Source organism: Geotrypetes seraphini, chromosome 15 (genome assembly GCF_902459505.1).
Source record: "Geotrypetes seraphini chromosome 15, aGeoSer1.1, whole genome shotgun sequence".
Lineage (NCBI taxonomy): Eukaryota > Metazoa > Chordata > Amphibia > Gymnophiona > Dermophiidae > Geotrypetes > Geotrypetes seraphini.
The window spans coordinates 65,397,489-65,419,961 of record NC_047098.1 but is presented as its reverse complement, the minus strand read 5'-3'; the positions used below and the strand labels follow the sequence as shown (position 1 = coordinate 65,419,961).

At 42.5% G+C, this 22,473-nt stretch overlaps 1 protein-coding gene across 1 annotated transcript; it reads right to left on the bottom strand.

The window, feature by feature from the left end:
• Window positions 1-5,909: 5,909 nt before the first annotated feature.
• On the bottom strand, window positions 5,910-22,453 carry PEX12 (peroxisomal biogenesis factor 12). The gene is made up of 4 exons (XM_033921535.1): window positions 22,234-22,453; window positions 15,097-15,255; window positions 11,085-11,638; window positions 5,910-8,279 (listed from the first exon to the last, which is right to left on the bottom strand). Exons 2-4 carry the CDS (start codon window positions 15,220-15,222, stop codon window positions 7,880-7,882), a joined length of 1,080 nt encoding a protein of 359 aa, XP_033777426.1. The 5' UTR covers window positions 15,223-15,255; window positions 22,234-22,453; the 3' UTR covers window positions 5,910-7,879.
• Between the last annotated feature and the right edge of the window lie 20 nt (window positions 22,454-22,473).

Here is a 22,473-nt window from a genome sequence, read left to right as displayed (position 1 = left end):
TGACTGCTGTTGGCTTTAGTTTGCATATTAAGTCGATATTCAGAACTTAACTGACTATGGGTTATGCATAAAAATAGGACTTTGTTTTATGTGGTCCCATTTATACAGTTACGCTGGCTGGTCAAGTGCTGAATAGGAGCATTTAGCTGGCCAACTGCTGACTCTGATCTCATACCCCCTCCCCCAATAACTATTTTTCATGTAGGTGCTAGCCGCTAATTTTCAGCAGCAAGAACCAGTTAAGTGCTGTTGAAAATTAGAGGATAGCCTCCAAAAAAGCAGCTTAACCAGTCAGCATCCATTTCTGGCTGGCTAAAAATTGTTTTGAATCTCGACTGGATATTTCTTTTAGATTTCTATCAGCATCTTGATTTATTACTTGAGCACATTCTATTCCCTATTTGATGGTAGGTATCATAATCTAGAGTTTATATACAATTTTTTTTGTATGAATCTGTTCATTTTTATGTGCATTTTAAAGAATTTCTAAGTTTTGCATCCTTTTTTCAGACGATGCAGTACTGACACCCAATGGTTGCTTTAGGCAATTGATTTTTCATTGCCTCAATGTTTTAATTTTTATTTTTTTACTTCAGGGGTATTTCTGCACACATTTTTTCAAAATTATGTGCACAATATTTTTAAAATTTGCATTGTTTATTTATAGTGTTTTTGCCTGAAATTATCTCCCGTCTTTTATTTTCATGGCTCCAGCGCCCCAGTTCCATTGCTCCCTATTAAATCCCAGGAAGACCCCAAATTCTGCTTTTTTTTTTAATAGACGCATCTTGTGTGCCTGCAGCAGGAGGGAGTGGGCATCCCTCCTGCATGGGTTGGAGGGGGCAATGGCGGGGGTAGGCACTAAACCACCAGGCTTTTTTAAAGCTATATTTATGAGGAATCGGGGCTGGTTGTAGGTCTGAGAGCTGCTTTATTTTCCTGTCAGTGGCTGAGCCGATCAGCACTCAGGCACTGACTACTACTACTACTTCTCATCACTTATATAGTGCTGAAAGGTGTATGCAGCACTGTACATTTTGACATTTATAGACAGTCCCTGCTCAGAAGAGCTTACAATCTAACTTGGACAGACAGACATGATAAAGGGTAGGAGATGCAGAACTCAAGGTGAGAGGAGCTAGGTGTCGAAAACACTCTCAAAGAGGTGGGCTTTTAAATGGGCCTTGAACACTGTCAGAGACGAAGCCCGCCATTGGAATTCGGGCAGCTTTTTCCAAGCATATGGTGCAGCAAGGCAGAAGGGATGGAGTTGGCAGTTGAAGAGAAAGGCACAGATAGAAGGGACTTACCAGCTGAGCGGAGCTCACGGGGGGGGGGGGGAGGAGGATCATAGGGGAGATAAGTGAAGAGCAATATGAGGGGCAGCTGTAGGTCAGTAAGAGGAGTTTAAATTGTATTTGGAAACAGATGGGAAGCCAATGAAGTGACTTTAGGAGAGGAGTAACGTGAGTAAAGCGGCTCTCCTGGAATATATGAGTCATGTAGCCAAATGTTGGATGGATTGGAGGGAAGCAAGATGGCTAAGTGGAAGGCCTGAGAGTCGCAAGTTGCAGTAGTCTAAGCCAGTGATTCCCAACCCTGTCCTGGAGGAACACCAGGCCAATCGGGTTTTCAGGCTAGCCCTAATGAATATGCATGAGAGAGATTTGCATATGATGGAAGTGATAGGCATGCAAATTTGCTTCATGCATATTCATTAGGGCTAGCCTGAAAACCCGATTGGCCTGGTGTTCCTCCAGGACAGGGTTGGGAACCACTGGTCTAAGCACAAGGTGATGAGGGCGTGGATAAGTGTTTTGGTCGAATGTTCAGAGAATTTTCCACATTAGCCACATGTGCAAAACTGTTTTTTTATTACTTTGTTTTGGTTGATGTAGGTTAGCTTATCACATTTGCATTAATTTCAATGCTGTCATATGGTCAGAGTTTCTGCACAAGTTACTGTTTATTGACATTTGATGGATTGCCATTTTTAACATGTAAATCAAGATGATGTACAATAAAATAAAGAATACAAATATAATTAACAAGGATCACCAAATTCAATTTGGACAGTGAAACAATCACACAAGGCAACATTCAAATCTGAACAGAAGCAGCAAATATTGTAGGAGGGCAATAATCATACCCTTGCTTCGTTATTGCTCCAGGATCATTTGGTCTCAAAATGTTCACATGCTATCGTAAAAGAGGTGGCTTTTTAAACCAACCTTAAACCGTATTCAATGAAAGTTCTGTATGCAAAAAGGGGACAAGTATTCCATAAGATCAGTGCCAAGAAATAAAAGGCATATTTTCTTGTTAATTCATAGCAGGCCTGGGAAACATGAGTTGGTGATCGTTATGGGAATAAAGTTGGTTGGGATACAGGGAATAGTAAGCCTAGCTAAGTCATCTGGAAGGCCTGTACGTAAGGCTTTAAAAGTCAGTGTATAGGATCGTGAAGTCAATTCTAAACTTAATAGGTAACCAGAGAAATTTAAAAAGTAAAAAGGATGATATGGTCTTCTACTATAAGTACTTGTAGATCAACAAAGGATTTGTGTGACTGCAGTTTATAGTGCTCACATTTACTGATTGTTTGCATAGACTGAATTACAATAATCCAAACACTCTGCTCTTAATGTATGGTACAAGATATGTTGAGTGCTCTTCTCTATGTAACTGCAAACTGCTCATAATTTATACAGGGTGGACAAAACTGGATTTGATAACCAGGTACAAGGGAATGCTGAAGAGTTCTCAGCCAAACCAAGAAGGGAATGATGTGGAGCCATGATACTTACAAGCTATTCCACATATTCAACTCTATGTTCAACACACTTGGCACATAGTCTGAAGTTTCTGTAAGAATCACAAAAATGAAACCAGATGGACACCTCGACGGTGGAAATGAATATCCAAACACAACAGTCATGAGAAAGAGATGTCAGAAACCAGAATGCAGTTTAACAGAACAGATCTTTATTAAGTTGAACTCGACACAGCCAGAGTTTCGGCAACACGTGAGCTTTTAGAGTCAGCTGTGTTATCTGTTAGCACCAACGACTGGCTTGCTTTAACTCATGTACAAATACGACATATAATGAAATGCAGCTTATAAAATCAATAACTCAGTGCACAGTCGAAAAAACACCAAACAGAGGTGCATCATGCCAGTTGTCTGACTCTTGAAAAAGGCACATGCTGCCAAAACACTGGCCCTGTCGAGTTCAACTCAATAAAGATCTGATCCCTTAAACTACATTCTGGTAGGCGACATCTCTTTCTGACGACTCTTGTTTGAAGTTTCTGTAACCCTTCCAAAAATACTCTTTGTCTAGTCACTGAAATACTGCTCCGCTGTTGCAATCGCCTCCAAATCACTCGAAAAATGTGGCCCTTTCAAACTCTTTTTTAAGTTTTGAAAACAGAAAATAATCAGACACAGCAAGAGTTGTTGAGTAGGGTGGATGGTATATGCACTGAAACCCCAATTGCGTCAAAACATCCTCTCCCTTTTTTTTTTTTCTTTCAATGCCTCCTTTAAATCGGCATAGCAAGTTACAGTAATATCCTGCATTAACTCTTTGGGCTCTTTAAAGATAGTCTATCATTACAACACCTTCCTGCTCTCAAAACACTGTGGCCATGACCTTTCCTGCTGACTTTTGGGTCTTGAATTTCCTTGGCCTTGGAGAACCTGAGTGCCACCATTACATGGACTGTTTTGTCTCAGAATCATAGTGGTATTTCATCAAGTTTAACTAGTTGTTCTAAAATATTGGCACCAGCTCACTGAAAATGCTGCAAAATCAACTCCACTCAACATCATTTCTCATCGGCATTTGGGCACCTACTTGGCTGACAGCTATTGCATACCCAACTTCTCACAGATTATACACCCAAGTTCCCCAGATAGCTGTAGTGTCACAGGAATTGTTTTAGCCAATCTGCCAAAATCAGGTCATGGTCAACAAATTTCAGGAGTTGACACTGGTTGAGGCCTCCCAGACCTTGCTGCATCTTCAGTCACAAAATCCTCATGCTGAAAGTTTGCACACTACTTTAATGTGGGAGTATGATGGGCATTTGTCACTCGGTGTTTGCATTATACATTCATGGATTTCCTTTGGAGTTTTCTTCTGCAGGAATAGGAACTTCATGACTGCTCGGAGTTCCACACTTGAAAATCAAACACTTTTCAATGACACGATTCAAATCAATGATCTGAAACAATGTCAAAACATAGCATTACAATTCTGAAAATTGGCACTTTTCAGTTACAGTGGCAAAATAATGCTCAGAATTTAGGATGCTGGTTGGGCTGAGAACGTTTCAGTACCCCCTTGTATCTGAGCAGAAAAAGATATATTCCAGCATTATACCTAGATATCTAAGCTATATGGCTGCTATAGGCAAACTATTGGAATCTTTAGGAGTTGACTATCGAATATATGCAAACGATATTTTTTTCTTCCCAGTAGGCGGATGGGATAAGAATTTTGAAAATTCATTGAGTAAATTTGAGGAGTGGATAGGAGAACAAGGTTTGAAATGAAATGTAGATAAACCTGAATGTTGGTAGGAAAGCCGGATCTTCAGTGGCCTAAGAAGTGAAAGTTATTGATGATGTTCTTTCGGTCCATGAGTCTATGACCATTTTAGGTGTAAGGCTTGATTCTAGACTAACAAAGAAATTGCAAGTAATTAAGACCGTACAAGCATGTTTTGCACAAATGCATTTGTTACACTGATTAAAACCAATGTTAGCACCATATGATTTCCATACTGTAGTTCAGGCTATGGGTTTTGTTGAGGCTTGATTACTGTACCTTGAAATAATAAAATTGCAGGTAATACAAAATGCAGCAGCAAGATTGATAATAGGATTGTCTGAATATGATCATATTTCACCACATGTCCAAAAATTGCATTGGCTACCAGTCGCCTTCCGAGTACAATATAAAGCAGTCATCAATTCTTGTATGGAAACATTCCAGAATTGTTTAAAAATAATATACTTGGCTATATACCAAAAAGATCATTGGGCTCAGAGAACTTAGCTTTACTGAAGACGATTGTGAATCCAAGGCTCGTTGAGACTGGGAACATAACTTTTTGTTAAGATATGGAACTCCCTGGCGGGTCAGATCCGAAATTGTCGTGAAAGGGGCATGTTTAGAAAATTACTTCAGATGCAGTTATTTGTAGATACTTTTCTCTAGCCAATAATTTTACTTTCTGCCAGAGTTGGTGAACTATTCATGATATTTATTATGGAAAGCTATTGTATTATTTTGTAGTCATGATTTCTGAGGACTGATTGTATGTTTATTTTATTATGTTTTTGTTTTAAATTATGTAAACCGTTTAGTTTTAAAAGGTATAGAAATTTTTAAAATAAAATTTATCTACTGGCTGGTTAGGAAACCCCAAAAGCACAGGAATAATAAGCAAAGTAGTAGCATGTCCTGAAATCCAAACAGTCTTTTGGGGATTTAGGACCAAGTGCTGTGTATTTAACCAAACTTCTTCCAAGCGTTTTTGAAGAGGGAGTAGATCAGGCGAGTTATTGTATGTATAATGAATGATTAAATTATCTGCCTAGAAATACAGAATAAGATCGAAAGATTATATAACTGAGGCTAGAGGGCTGAAACCTGCAGCCAGTGTACTAACCACATGGGAAGTTTTTTCATCAGCTCCATGTTATAGCGAACAGTTGTTGAAGTGCTTCCCCTATAGAAATGGACTGGGGCGCTTTTAAGAGGGTATTCATTTCTCTTCTACCCCTCTAAGGAGAATCTTCACTTCTAGAGCACAGACTTCCCCAGGTCACCTCCTCCTTCTTGAAGCCTACCTACCATCACCACAACTGGAGTTAACTTCCAGCATTCCGCACCCAGTGGCAGAATAAATAACTTTACCCACAAATGAACACCCAAACCACAAATCTATTCCAGTATTTCTAACATGGACACCTCACTCATTCCATACTCCACCACGAAAGCACCCCACAGACACTCACCTGTATAGAGGTAGCAAGAAATCTAAAAAAACAATTGCACATAAGAACTAGAACGAGTATGGGTAATGCTGATTATTAAACTTGCTGCGACTTTGAATTGTAATTCCTGACTTATCTGCAGTGACATAGTATTAGAAACATTATAACATTGTTATAGTGTTATTAATCTGCATGTGTGCGAGTCACAGCATTTGTCATATCACACTTCCCAATTCTTGCGCCAAAGGCACTGAATGACCATCTACACTATCAATCTTGTCTGGGTCAGGGTGAGGTTTTCCATGAGAAAATACTAAACATGTCTTAAGTATGAAGGGGGAGGGGGGTGTCGGTCACTGGGAGCTACAATGGCCAACTGGCACCATCTGACGGAGACAGATGAACCGCTTTATTTAGGGACTATCACAAGTTTTTGTTCTCCGTTTCCATCTGCTGGTCACTGGGCACAAACTTACGAGTAGTGGACTGGTGGACTTGAACAAAGAAAACTCATATCGATTCTGCCCCATCACACCCTGCCAGCTCTCTTCAATTTTCTAGCATTTTGCTCAGCACTAATGTCACATTTCCTAGTCTATAGCTTCCTAGTTCACTCCCAGAACCCTTTCTATACAAATGGTTTTATACTGGCCACCCTCACATCCTCAGTTACCAGAGTTTTAATGACCATATTCTATATGCTCAACTTATTTATACAATTGTCCACTCTAAAGTACAGATAAGCAACTAGGCCTCTCAGAGGCTGTAAAAGTCTCTTGGCAAGAACCTTGGCCTCTCATCCCCAGGCACAGAGAGTCTGCCAAAATAAACACGAATCAAAGCTACAGTATGTGCCATAAGATCTCGCGCATGTTATTAAGGCTCAGTTTCGAGACACAAGGAAGTACACTTATACTCATGTTGCCCCTCAGGCAAATGAAAAAGTTAGTGGATTCTTCTTACCAGGCAAGTCAGATGAAGCTCTGCTGCTTTTGGAGAATATTTAAGACAACCATCACCCACTAGCACTTCCAGTTATTTCCATTTTTTTTTTAAATCTGGATCTTTTTTAGACTCTTTTTTCTTTTTCTTGCAAACAGCTGGCTTTTAAGTTCTTCTAGGTGTAGCTAGAATTAAGCTAGTGGTAAAAACTGCTACATAAACATACAGACCATGGCTGAGCAGAAGCGTTAGAATCAACTAACTCCCCATCATCATTTTATAGTAAGTAGAATAAGAGGACAAGAAGGAAATGAAATACTATCATCTGCTAAGATCTGGAGTAGAGAAGATAGGTCCTACTACTACCACTACCATATAAAACTGCTTACGTATAAAACAGGTTAAAATTTTTAAAAAGGAGCCTGGCCTAGAATCTTCATATCCCAAAAAAACATTCCACTTTTTTCTATTGGGTGGATAGGTATGACGGTGCTCAGTCAAAATCACAAAAAGTCCAGCAAGTCAGGCACACCCCAAAGGATCTATTCTGCAGTCAGGGGCAGTTTAAGACGTTCCTTGTGCAAACCACAAGTATAATTGAATGCTGGTGACTTGAAAATGGCTTCTGGAAGAAACCCCCCCCCCCCCAAGCCCAACACTTGACAAATTATTTACTACCAAGTAGTCCTAAAATGCCAAGCCTAGCAAGAGTAAAAGTAAACCACTGTCCGCTTACCCCTTTGGCAGCAGAGAGGGAACAAGTGTTAGCAAAGCTCCAGCTAAACCCCAGAAACTCAGCACAGTGTTGGTCATGAGAAAACAACCCCGTGTCACCGATTTCTGTGGCTCCTCATCTTTATAGCAGAATTAATTCTATACACTTTGTTGGTTGTTAGTTAATTTGACCATCTAATTGTGCCTGTGTATTCAGCCTTCAGGCGAGTAGAGTTTCACAAGATGCTGCAGCTCAGTAGGGTACCCTGTTACTGGGCATCGCTGATGGTGCTTCACGTAGTAGTAGGTGCAGCGGTAACAGAAGACGTATCCCGATGTAGAGAGGGCAGTGTCATTGGCTCGGATCTTGCGGCAGAGCGGGCAGACGGTCTTCAGCTTCGGCAGAAGAGGTGAATATGTCTCTAGGTTGAAGTGGATTGGTGGAGGAGGGAGAGGGAGTGTGCTCAGAGATTTGAGAGTCTCCTGGTTTTCAGACGAATACCACCACTCCAAGAACTGCAGAAAGAAGACACCCACAGAGAGACCGGTAGAGAGCGAGAGAGCGACAGCACCCAGTGCTCTCTTCACAGCACTTTTCAGTTTGTTGTTCAGGCTGCAGGAAAGAAAGAGAAAGTGAGAGACAACATTAACGTTAAACATTTGTGATACTGTGAATCAGCTAGCCAGTGAGGGAGGTTGCTCTGGATCCACAGGTCCAAGCACTGCGCATCTGTAAGTTAGTGCATTACCTCACTCAGGAGCTTATTGACAAGGCAAGACATATAAAAGAAAACCAGCAAATGGACATGAGCATGTTATTTGCAGATTTGGTACTATTTCAGCAAAAATCAAACCCCATGCAGAGCCCCTAAAACGAGCTACATTCCATCCAAAGCAACTCATTATGGAAGCAAAATAATGCAAATTGTGCTGACATTTCAGGAACGTTTACTTCGCATCATTTTGAAGGCTTGGTACAGAGATAAGGCACCCTTCCATAGGCCATCATTGGGATGGCTTGGGGAAATCCACTGCTTATTCCTAGCAACATAAAATCTGTTTTACTACTTGGAATCTAGCTAGGCACTTGGGACCTGGGTTGGCCACTGCTAGAAACAGGATCCTGGGCTTGATGGCCCTTTGGTCTGTCCCAGTATGGCAATTCTGTTTTTATACTTGAAATTATCTAACAGAAAGGAAGGACATATGAGAGGGACATTCAATAATTTATCTACCCGAGTATGAAAGAAAGTAGCAAGTGTGTTGAAACGAGTCTGTGCATGTTATCTCAAGATTACCCATGCACAGTTGCGGCTCAGTGTGAGTCTAACATTCCAAGAGACAGGATGTCAAGAGAATCCTCGTACAAATCAAGTTCAGAAACTGCTGGTAATAAAATTTCTCACAGAAGAAGGGAAAAAGCTAAAGGAGATCCATGAACGCATGACTGCAGTTTATGGGAGTCTGCCTCATCATACTACAAAGTAAAATTTTGGAGCAAGCAGTTTAAGTGGGGTAGAGAGTCGATTGAAGATGACCCTCACACTGGACGGCCTGTGGAAACAACTTCCACAGAAATGTGCAAGGAAGTCAAAGATTTAATTTTGTCAGACAGATGAATTAAGGTTTCCCGAATAGCTGAAGAAATGGGCATCTCAGCAGGTACAGTTTGGAAATAATTCATGAGAAGTTGGACATTTCCAAGGTTAGTGCGAGATGGGTTCCAACAATGCTGACATCATGTCAGAAGGCCATGAAGCTCCAGTGCTGTCAGGAGAACTTGGAGCTGCTCCGTGAAGACCAAGTGAATTTTTTTCATCATTTGGTAACTGGAGATGAGACTTCGGTCTATCACAATGATTCCGAGTCCTAAATGGAGTTAATACAGTGGAAGCACAAATCATCCCCAACCCAAAAGAGTTCAAAACAGAAAAATCTGCAGGCGAAGTAATGGGATGATGAAGGACTTTGACTTCTGGAGTTCATGCCACACAAGATAACCATAACCGGGGAGAGTTACGCCAACACAATGATCGCTTTGTGGGAGTCAATCAAGTAAAGACTAGGAAAACTCACAGCAGGCGTGCTGCTTCTTCACAACAATGAGCTGGTGCACGTCACAACAATCACAGCGTGGTTTCAACAGCTGATCCATCCACCCTAGAGTCCTGACTTGGCTCCCTCGGATTATTTCATGTTCCGAGTTTTGAAGAAATCTCTCCATGGACTAGCAGTTTTCAAGTGATGAAGATGTCAAGGAAGCTGTTGAAGGTCAAACAGAAGAATTCTTTTCAAAGCGGTTAAAGTAATTGCAGGAAAAGTGGATGAAGTATATGGAGCTATTAGGGGATTATAGTGAAATTTTTTTTTTTTTAATTCTTTTCTCTCCTACTGAGGTAGATAAATTGAACGTCCCTCATAATTCTTTGCAGAATTAATCCTTAATCTCAGCATTTGCACCTATCCAAAAGGGACTGAGTAGCTCACTGGATGGGACTAGAGAGGCCCATTATAATCAGAATTGCCTGCTCATAACTGTCATGACGGAGAAGATCAGTTTTTAGAGACCAACATGGTTTTTGTGCGGTATGGCGCATTAAAATTAGCCTGAGATAAGTCAAAGCCTTCCACATGTTCAATAAGAATTCAACTGGGAAATTATTACTCTTCCAATAAGCTTGGCCTAAACAGGAATAAGCCTAAAGCTAGCACAGGCAGAGACATTCAGATCTCTTTTGAAAGAGAGGTGTCAGCAGTGAACATCACAGATGGAAGGGAATTCCTTCAGCTACGAAGCCATTCATAATTCCCAACACAAATTCAAGAATACAGTGTGGTAACAATTTCACCAACTGGCCTGAAGCATTTGATGGTAGGAACCCTTATTCCCGACTCCCTCAAACAAGTCTAGCCCACCCCCCCCCCTTCCCAGCTTCTCATGCCAACAGTAGCAACACCCTCAATCTACCTTACATATCCCCCTGTCCCATTAAGGTAGGCCCACTTGCTCCTCCTCCTGGTGGCTTCTGCCTAAAAGTGACTGTTGTGACATTTAGTTCTTGGCCTGCTTATAACTGGACTATCGGAGGGCTTAAAGTAGGCTCAGGGGTTACCTTAGGCAGGCTGATTCAGAATATTGTGTGGGACTCCCTTTGGCTAGCACATATTGGGTAAGGGATGGATTCAACACCTGTGCTTGAACATGGTGGTCTGGCACTGAATAGCTAGGGCTTCTTTAGCCAGTGATAGTGTTTAAAAAACAAACAAAACAAAATCTGCTCACTGCCATCAGCCAAGTATTGACCAGAAAATTAGTTTAAATCTCCTCTACAGGATTTCTTTAAAATTTAAAATAAAGCCACAGAACATTCTTCTAGAAGAAACTGGCTGATGCATCCCTATATTCTCAGCTGCTCACCTGTTTGCAGATTGCTGTGAGGCAGAAGTAAATGCAGCTCTCTGCTCAATGGTCTGGATATCCTCTGCAGTCAGCCTCACCAGCTGCACTCCTGCCATGGTGAGCAGCGGCGAATGTTGCTGAGCCTTTCCCAGAATGTAGCAAAGCTGCTGAGAGAGAAACCAGCCTTCCCAGGCCATGTTCACAAAGGGGTAGGCAGCCAAAAAGGCCTTGTAGAACCTCTTCCAGGGCGATGCTGGCAGCTGAATGGAGTAGTCATCCTCTTCACGGAGCCGAGATACCAGCTTCTCCAGTTTTACTTTCAAGTAAGGAATGAGGACCAAGAATAGGACTGACCTCCAATGGTTTCCCTTGGGCAGTCCTGCATTAGCCAAGCTGCGTGGCCCCTCGTGGTTCCCCAGTACGATCCTCTTCAGACTGTAAAAGTTCTCGGAGAAGGAGGCACTAGTTTTGGCCAGGAAATGCTGCTGGAGAAGTAGGTCAAGCAGGGAGTAGATCTCATCAAACCACCTCCAGAGGGTACCGTAGCGTTGGGGGTTAGACTCTGCAAGAATCTAATGCAAAAATGCACAGTATGAGCATAACTGGAACTTGATCTGCACACTGTGTGCGTGTTGTGTCTGGCCCCAGCATGGTCAGGAGTGTATCTGGATCTGCAGTGGACTGACCCCACCGATTACTTCACAACTTACTTATTTAATAATTTATTATTAAATGCTTCACTAGAAATAACAATATCAACATCACTTTATACTCATTCGAAAGCCCTTCCCACAATACATTGATTAAACATTCACCTAAAATCATAATGTACTTTTGAACTACCTGCTCTCACAAGTTTTACTAAACTAAAAACTTACCTCCCCTTTTACTAAGGTGCGTTAACCGATTATCGCATGCTAACGCTTCCATAGACTAACATGCACACATTAGCGATTAGGGCATGCTAATCGGTTTGTGCACCTTAGCTTTGTATACCGGGTCTTTAACCAAAGTGGAGCTCGACTCGGTTAACAGAAACTAAAAAAAAATACAGAGAAAAAGAAAATAACGGACAGAAAAAATTAGTATGGTCGATTTCCAAAGTGATTAGCAAATAAAATAGTTTTTAATGATTTATGAAAAAGTTGAAAAGGACCAGGACCCCTTAGGATAAGTGGAAGCTCGTTCCATAGGAGATAATTTGAAGACCAAGGATTGACTGAAATTCTTGATTCCTTTAATTCCTTTTGCTGAAGGAAGGGAGAGTTTAAATTGTTGAGTGCCTCTTGCATAGGGGAATCTCTAGGCATTCCATAATAAAGGGACAAGAGGAATAAAAATACCATAATAGAATTTTAAAAATAATACATGCACATTTAAAGTAAATCCTGAGATGAACTGGAAGCCAATGAAGGTTTAGAAGCAAAGGAGACACATGATCGAATCTGCTTTTTCCAAAGATTAATTTTTCGGCAGTATTTTGTATCAGTTGTAATCTTTGGAGGCAAGTCTTTGTTATGCCAAGATAAATAGCATTACAATAATCTAACCGGGATAATATAAATTGGACCAGAAAAGTGTTGTTGGTGAAAAAGAGCTCTGACCTTCCCCAACATTCGAAGGCTAAAAAAGCACTTCTTGACAAGAGTTTATTTGATTCTTAAAAGTAAGAGAAGAGTCTATGAGAATTCCCAATATCTGGGAAGAGAACTCAATCTGCAAGGAGACCCCAGAATCCAAGGTTACAGTTGGAGAATGACAATCCAATTTTGGGCCTAGCCATAAAAGTTTAGTTTTTAAAGTGTTTAGTTTCATCTGGACAGACATAGCCCAGGCTTGGAGTTTGGAGATACAGTGATTTATTTTAAAGGGTAGACTGGCGAGATCTGGATCAATCTCAATCAACATAAAAATATCGTCCACATAGGTGAACAATGTTTCCCAAGCTGACAACTTGTAAAAGTTCAAGGTGGTCATATAGAGATTGAACAAGATTGGAGAAAGCGGAGAACCCTGAGGGACCCTGCAAGGGGGCTGCCAAGAATTGGAGATGTCACCATTAATGTTGACTGAACAAGAACAAGATAAGAATTTAGAAAACCAATCGAGAACAGACTGATTGAGACCAATGTCTGAGAGTAAGAAAAGCAGAATATCATGATGCACTACATCAAATGCCGCAGATAGATCAAACTGAAGCAAGATAGCATATTTATTTTGTAATCATAATTGTTGAATTTTTGAAAGTAGGGAAATCAGCAAGGTTTCGGTGCTGAAATTTGAACAAAATCCATGTTGAAATGGTTGAAGTATTGAAAATTTCTCAAGGTAGTTAGTAAGTTGACTAGCAACGATTGAATCTAGCATTTTTGATGGCAATGGTTTGTTGGCAATTGGTCGATAATGGGAGGAAATGGCAGGATCTAAATCTACTTTTTTTTTAGAAGAGGGATAAGAGCTATTTGCCCCATGGAATGCAAAAAGTATTCATTTTCCAGTGTGTAATTCAAAAGAATAGTCAATCAAGTTATTGTTTGTGAAGGAATACTAGCAAATAGATAAGACGGAAAAGGGTCCAGGGAGCATTTACATTTTCTCATCTTTTCGTACAATTTAGAGACTTGAGGTTCGGATATTGGAATGAAAGAGCACCAGAAGCGATCTGCTGGGATCTCCATTGCGAGATCATTGGAATACATGGAAAAATATCCAATATTTACTGCAGGAAAGGATTGCCTAATAAGAGAAATTTTATCTTGGAAGAAGCAAGTTAGAGTGTCAGCTGAAGGAGATAGAGATTGATCAGATTTAGGATTAGAACTGATCAAAGAGCGCCAAAGTTTGAAAAGGATGTTGCTCTGGTTGTCAGACTTGGCTATTTTACATCCATAGTAAGTTTTTCTCACTTTCCTTAGTTCTAAGTTGTATTTTATGATTGCATGCCTCCAATTTAATTTATCTGTCTCTAGGTGAGATTTTTTTCCATTTTCTTTCTAGCTTCAGACTCAGAAGTGCCACCGAGAGGAGAGAGCCAGCCAGAGGAAGTAAACACCCTTGGAGACACGAAGGGTCAGGATGCCGTGTCACAGTTTTGAAAAGAGAACTGCGATAGGATGAGGGAGCCAGCCAGAGGAGGTAAACACCTGCGGGGCAGCATGAATTTGGGACGTAGAACAGAGGGAAAGACGACAAGGGGCACGTTGGGACATGGAATGGAAGAGGAGGGTCTCAATTGGACAGGAAAGGAGGAAGAAAGGGCACACTGACACAGGAAGGGAGAGGCAGGACCCCAGTTCGTAAGTACGAGTTTGACGCAAGTCAGGCGTTCTTAAACTAGGGACTGCCTGTACTTCGAGTCAGGCAGTGTTAGCTAAGTACTCATTTGGACCTGAAGTTTCTATCAGTGATTGAAAAGGCTTGCTGGGATCAAGAGCAGAATGGATGATCCATTCACACTGTACAGACCCTCTAATTGCTTCACTCACTCTACCACACACTTAATCCTCTCTCTTATTCTCCTCTGTCCCCATTGCTCATGCTCCTGTCTCATATGAGAGGATGACCATAGCACCAATCCAGTGTCACAATCCATGTCTTCCTTTTCTGTAGTCTGGGACCAGTGCTAAATAATTTAAAAAACAACACTTCGGCCCAGTAGCAGCAGAGGAGAAAACAGCCTGAAGTATTGTGCTGCCACTGTCAGCCTAACAAGCCATGATCAGATAAAGAGATAGAAATGTGTGCTGGGGTAGAGACAGAAATAGCAGTAGTTTTAAACATGTCACTTCAGTGAAATGGCCTTGTTCCTAAGAGAGACAGAAAAGCTACACTGGGAACAAAGCAGTAGCAGGCTATAGGGACCAGAAAAGCTTATTCTATCCATTAGGTTAATTCTCTACTGCTATTCTCATGGAAAGTATATACATCAGAAAAATACTGGTCAATTTTTAGCATATGATATCAGGCTAATTGTTGTCAGTCTATATTTATGTTTCCAAAGTGTTCCCTAAAAATGCAGAAATTTAATTACCTTTGCTATATGCTGGAGAGCAGGCCTCACTGCTAACATCAAGCTATCCTGTGCAATAACCTCAAAGATTGAGGGCCTCTCATCAGTCATAGAAGCAGTCGTGAGATGAGCAGCGTGTTCAGCCATTCTGAGGCGAAATGCTCTCCTGGAATACTAAATCTGAACAGAAATAAAAGCAGTAAGAAACATACATCAACAGGCAAATGTCTCTTCTAGTTTGCTTAGTAAATGTACCAGATAAAACGGATGTATCTTTATTGAAACGGAGTTTTGATTAGAGAAGCAAAAGCATTTAAATGTATTTTTAAGGAATCAAGTATTACAAATATAGGGGGTCTTTTACTAAGGCACACTAGAATATAATGGGCATGTTAGCCTTGGTAAAAGACCCCCATAGAAACACTGCTTTTCTTTCGTCTACACACATTATCAATTTCCAAAAATTGCAGGATATCTATCAATGGGCTCCTTTTATTAAGGTACGCTAACCTTTTATTAAGGTATGCTACATGCTAAGATATCCATTAGATTCCTATGGGCATCTTAGCATGTAGCGTGCGCTAAATCAGTTAATAAAAGGACCCCTATGTATTCAATCTCTCTCTAAATATATACATACATACCCCATAAAACATGGCTCAAGCCCAAATTGAAATAAAAAAAAAAAAAAAGCAAGCATTCATACAAATTGCTCTGCAAGGAGACCTTTGCAAGACCCTGAGGGAATAACCCTTGCAGGCAGTAAGGAAACTGACAGTCGCTGTCGTCACAAGGGACCTGCCTGTCGCTGTCGTCACAAGGAACCTGCCTGTCGCCACAAGGGACCTGCCTGTCGCTGTCGTCACAAGGAACCTGCCTGTCGCTGTCGTCACAAGGGACCTGCCTGTCGCTGTCGTCACAAGGGACCTGCCTGTCGCTGTCGTCACAAGGAACCTGCCTGTCGCTGTCGTCACAAGGGACCTGCCTGTCGCTGTCGTCACAAGGGACCTGCCTGTCGCTGTCGTCACAAGGGACCTGCCTGTCGCTGTCGTCACAAGGAACCTGCCTGTCGCTGTCGTCACAAGGGACCTGCCTGTCGCTGTCGTCACAAGGAACCTGCCTGTCGCTGTCGTCACAAGGAACCTGCCTGTCGCTGTCGTCACAAGGGACCTGCCTGTCGCTGTCGTCACAAGGGACCTGCCTGTCGCTGTCGTCACAAGGGACCTGCCTGTTGCTGACGTCACAAGGAAACTGCCTGTCGCTGACATCACAAGGAACCTGCCTGTCGCTGACGTCATCTGCAACGCCTACCGACCAACTATTTGCAGGGATTTCTACTGTGGCATGAGCCCGCAAGCATGTGACTAAAGGGGTAAATCCTGCCTCCTTTGGAGCCCCTCTGAGCTACAGTAGAGCATGCCATTCTGCTCCTTATAAAAGGGGAAGCATAAAGGAGGAGACAATTAAGGCCATGGTTCAATAACCCATATACCAACATGTTCACTTTAACCGCGAGTACTAAACTTTCTCCTGCAAGGTTTCATACATCTAAGGCCCAAGGTTTTGGCACTGGGAGAATCCTTTTCTTAAGTTTCTTTGTAAATGCCTAGTGACACGAAGAAAATTGATCTGTTTTCTTGACCTCGTGCAACTAGAGAATTTCCCTTCAGATAAAACTAGAGTAACTTGAGTTGACTATTTTTTTTAAGTTCTAAGCAGGTGTTTAGGAGCTAATATAAGATTATCCTCAGTCCTGCATATTATGTAAATACATCCTTAGGTCTAGGAAAGGTTTTTCCTTGAAGTGGGCTAGAAAATTCTAATGTGTATTTATATGTTTGTTTGTTGTTTTTCCTAAAAGTATTTCCAAATGCATTTTTGAAATTGATTAAGAAAACCACACACAAAACAAATTGCTCTGCAATTATTTTCTTACTAGCTCACTCTCTCTGGACTAATAGCTTCTTTGACAGAATTATGAATGTTTAAGTCTATGGAAGAGAAGCCTAATGATTAGTGCAGTAGCCAGAAAACCAAGGGAAATTGGTTTGATTCCCACTGCAGCTCCTTGTGACTCTGGACAAATCATTTAACCCTCCACTGGCCGGGAACATAAGTACTTGTATATAACATACAAACCACTTTGACTATAAGCACAGAAAGATGGTACATCAAATTTTCCTATACATCCATGTTTTAGTACAGACTAAAAAAATTTTAGTGTGAGATAAATGAAATAGTGTGCCTTTCTACTATTTAAACATGCACCCTAATTTGCTGGGGCCCTTTTGCTAAAGCTTAGCACTTACACTAAAATGCTAAGAAACCCTAGCTACAGCATTTAGGACCTGATTCTGTATAGGACAGTTGTTTCTCAACATGTGGCATGCATACTCTTAGGGCAGGGGTCTCAAAGTCCCTCCTTGAGGGCCGCAATCCATTCGGGTTTTCAGGATTTCCCCAATGAATATGCATGAGATCTATGTGCATGCACTGCTTTCAATGCATATTCATTGGGGAAATCCTGAAAACCCGACTGGATTGCGGCCCTCAAGGAGGGACTTTGAGATCCCTGCCTTAGGGGTACACGAGCCGCTTGTTGGGAATATGCGGCACTGGCCACTGAGAATATTGTCTGCCCACTCCCCGAAGCTTCTGGCAGGGATCCCTTCTTTCTACCCCTCCCCCCCCCACCGAAGCCAACTCAGAAGATTTCCCTCCAATGTCAGAGGAAAGCCTTCCGGGTCAGCAAGTGGGGGTCCTGTCCCAGTTACCTCGTTCAAACTTCACTCGCTCCTTGTGCCTTCAGCAGCACTTGTTGCAGGCAGTGGTTCACACACTGCACGTAGCTGACCCAGAAACCTTCTCTCCAATGTCAGAGTGGACATCAGAGGGAAGGCTTGTGGATCAGCCACATGCAGCATGCAACAAATGCCACAGAAGGAGCGAGTGCGGCTTGAACAAGGGACTTGTACTTTCTGGGACAAAGGGAGAAAGGAGGTCGGGGGGAGAGGAGGGAGAGGAGCGTAATTTTGGGACAAAGGCTGGAAGCCAGGAAGAGGGGCATGAGCTCGACACAGAAAAGGAAGGAAGGGGGCATGAACATGGGACACAGAAGGGAGGGAGGAAGGGCATGAATTGTTGGGCGTGAGTGAGAGGGAAAGAGATGGTACACATGGGGAAAAGAAGAAAGAGGAAAATTGGGCGAAGAGAGGTAGAGACATGGGGGAGAGAAGGATGAGAGGGAGAAATGTTGGATATGGTAGTGGAGAGGGAACACGGGGACAGATTGAAGAGGAGGAATGTTGGACAAAGTGATGGAGGGAGAGATGTGGCATGGTGTGGAGAGGGGTGATAGAAGGAGAAATGGGCATGTGGCTGGTGGGCAGTGGTGAAAAATACTGCACATGATCTGGGGGATTGAGAGAGGGAGAAATGTTGGATGTGGCAGTAGAGGGGGTGGAGAGATGCCTGTATCTCTCAAGACGGACAGAGAGAGAGAGATGTTTGCCAATGGGGGTGGAGGAAGAAAATTTGGACTCATGAAGGGACAGAGAGAGCTTTTGGTTGGGAAAGGGATGAGGTCCGTAGGAGAGGAAGCGTGCAGAAGGCAGAAATATTGGCCGCACAGTCAGAAGGAAGTACAACCAGAGACTCATGAAATCACCAGATAACAAAGGTAGGAAAATGATTTTATTTTTAATTTAGTGATTGAAATGTGTCAGTTTTGAGAATTATATCTGCTGTCTATATATTTGTCTATTTTTCTATAGTTGTTACTGAGGTGACATTGCGCATTTTAAAGTTATCTGCCTTGAATTCTTTGAAAACACCCCCGAACATAAATGATAATTAAGATTTTCTCTGATTACAGTGTGCTTTGTGTTTTTTTAATTTTGTGGTTACCATTATTAATACGATTATATTGTGTGTATATGAAAAATGGATAGAAGAAATTGCATTACAATTAGTATCATTATTATGGGGATGGGGTCAGGGATGGAGCTTGGGTGAGTGTACTCGGTTAATATTTGTTAGACTTAAGGGGTACTTGGCTTGAAAAAGTTAAGAAACTCGTATAGGATGTTCGGTCTCAGCAGTCGCCTAAGCCCACCTGGACACCCCACCGTACCTATTTCTCACAGGCCAGCTGGAGGGATGCTTACTCCCTATAGCCAAAAGACAAAAAAAGGGCAAATAAACTCAACACCTCTTAGCTGTTGAGTGACTAAAAATAGGTAATGCAAATATTGTGAAATAGTCACTATTTCACAATATTTACTTCCTTCAGCCGGCAGGCCTACTTCCACAGAATGGTAGGCCTTCCCCTTCCTGGTGCATCCCAGAGGTCTAAGGTCTTGATTGGCCCAGATGCCTAAAGCCTCTCCCATAATAGGGGCCTTAGGCACCTGGGCCAACCAGAATCTTAGGCCTCCCTCCCAGTGTATTCTAGGATGCACTGGGAGTGTCCTAAGACTCCGATTGGCCAGATTTCTTAGGCCTTCCAGAATGCATTGAGAGGGAGGTCTAGGATTCTGATTGACCCAGGTGCCTTAGGGAGGGAAGGGAGAGGGGTTCTGGCAGGAGGGAATGGGCATCCCTCCTGCTGTTGATCTTTTTGGGGGGGGGATGACGGAGAGTTCTGACAGGAGGGAGTAAGCATCCCTCCTGCCAGCCAACTTTGCGAAGGGGGGGGGGGGGGGGTGGCAGGTTCTCTATTGCGGCCGCTAAACTGATCACAGTAGGCAGATTCCTTTGATGCAATTAGCTCAGCGTCCCCATCTATTTGAAATGTAGACCAGCATTTTGCTGGCCTATATTCTATCGAAGCCCTAGGGAGATGTCTAAGGCCACTTCCAGGTGAAACCACGCCCACACCCAACCTTGGACTAGCTTAAGCAGCCCTACGCATCTCCCTAGGCTTGCAAAAACGCCTACTGTGTAAGTGAGGTGACCTGCCTTAGGGGGTTTAAAAAAAAACCAAAAAACAATGTATGTCCTGATTGGCTGGTTAGACAGTGGTAGGACACCTACTGCCGCCTACAATCGGGCCGCCATTTATAGAATTTGGCCCTTAGTGTGTACTAAGATTTAGTAGAAAGGTCCCTTAGTTTAGCAATTACCAACCTGGGTCTTGAGGTCTATGAAACTGTTACAAGAAGTTCTCATGACACAGAAAATGGGTGTGGGGAGTCTTTTTATGCTGCAATACAAAAATTGTGTTCGAGGCAGTATCAGCAGTGGTTGTGGGGATGGCAATAGCTGTATCAATAGCTAAAGGGGCTGGAAGCAACAGCTACAAAGCAGTAGTTACTCAAGGTAGAAGCAGTTGTGGGGATAGAACTTTGATCATGTTAGCACTTTTGCTTTTTTTCTTCATAACTGTTGTGATAACAAAACTAGCATCAACTGATGAGAGGGAGAGATACTTAGTTGGGATTATCTAGGGGGAGAAACAGACTATTGGAGCGATCTGACAAGAGAAAGAGATTCCAGTGAGGACTGTTTAGGGGAGAGGGATCAGAAAGGAGAAGGGAGATAGAGGGTAAGGAAGAAGTCTAGGTGCTGTGGGAAGGGAGACTAGGAAGAGTGGTGGGGATGGGGGTCCTCCTGGTTCATACAGTTGGAATGTCTGCATACTAAAGAGAACATCCAGCAAACTGGAATGAAACAAGATCAAAATGAAATGTTTTTGCCTATTAACAAAAAACGATATTATATACAGTAAAACCTTGGTGTGCACGCATAATTTGTTCCAGAAGCATGCTTGTAATCCAAAGCACTCATTCATCAAAGCAAATTTCCCCACAGGAAATAATGGAAACTCAGACAATTCGTTCCACAACCCCAAAACTTTAATACAAAATACTATAGGTACTTGTATTGCAAAACCTCGTTCGTTTAGAACAGTCACTAAACTCCCGCAACCATCGGCTCAGTTGGGATGTGTGTCTACTGTACGTAGGGAAGGGGTAAAACGCGGACCTGACGGACCTCTTGGATCTAAACCCGCACGTCCTTAAAAATCTGAAGTCCGTGCCACTTGTAGTTAGTTTCTGGTTCTGGCAGACCTTGGTGACAGTTTAGTGCTGACGGATCCGTCTCAGGATAGGGAGGGAAAAGTATTAGGATCTGTCAGCGCTACAATGTCACCGAGGTGTGTCAGAGCCGATTTACTGGGGCTGCAGGAAACCAGTTTAAAGGATTTGTTTTAGAGCCACTCCAGCACTAGACCTCGGTGACATTGTAGCACTGACGGATCCTAATACTTTCCCCTCCCTATGCTGAGACGGATCCGTCAGCACTAAACTGTCACCGAGGTCTGTCAGAGCCAGAAACTAACTACAAGTGGCACGGACCTCAGATTTTTAAGGACGTGCGGGTTTAGATCCGCCAGGTCCGCGTTTTACCCCTTCCCCTGTACGTACTTGTATTGCAAGACTTTGCTTGTATCTCAAGTTAAAATTTCAAATATTTTGCTTGTCTTGGAAAACACTTGCAAACCAAGTTACTGGCAGTCCAAGGTTGTACTGTAGAAGCAAACTGAGTTCATGTATTATTTGAACCATCCACCCTGGCATTTCAGCAGCTCCACCAAGTAGATCCAATTTTCCAGCTTCTTCAGGCAACCGAAACCCCTTTCCTCTGAACATAGTCTCCCCCTGTCGTGCACCATCCACTCCACAGCCGGGGAAGAGCAATCTTTTCAACGCTCCCACCTTGAAATCTTTCGCGCCTTGTCTTTATAACATTTTATTGAAGAAATGCAACAAATACACAACAATACAACACAGCAAAACAGTCATTACATTTAAATTGACCATATTAACTTCTAATAAATGTTTATCATTCCTTCAAAATAAATTTTTAAACAGGACTTATTTATAGATTTTGTTTAGAATTATAGGAGTTTTGATTGAGCACAATTAAACAATGTTTTACCATGAATTCAACTGCAAAGAACATCCTCCTACATCACATTTTTCATTTGCATAAACATTTTATCATTCCTCCAACATATATTTTAATATATCTAAACTATTTATCCCTCTTATTACTTAGGTGATCTTTAATAAGGCTGAAAACCCCATGAACACCCCCTCCCCCTCCCGGTGCCAAGTCACCGCTCTGCCCTCCCCCCCCTTGCCAAACTCTTACCCGAGGTCGCCCCGCTGCCTTTCTCCGGCGCTCCGTCCCCTCTAACCCAACTTCGCTCTTTCCGAGGCGTCGCAGCCTCCGCCGACGCCGCTTCCCGTTTGCGAGACGCCGGAGCAGGAAGTCGTTTCTACGGCGTCTCGTGGCAGCGCGCGAGGCGGTACCTCCCTCCCCACCTGCCAATCACTCGGCGCAGCCGCACTTGCTCTCTGGTCCGGGCAGGTGCAGGAAAGCTCGCGCAGG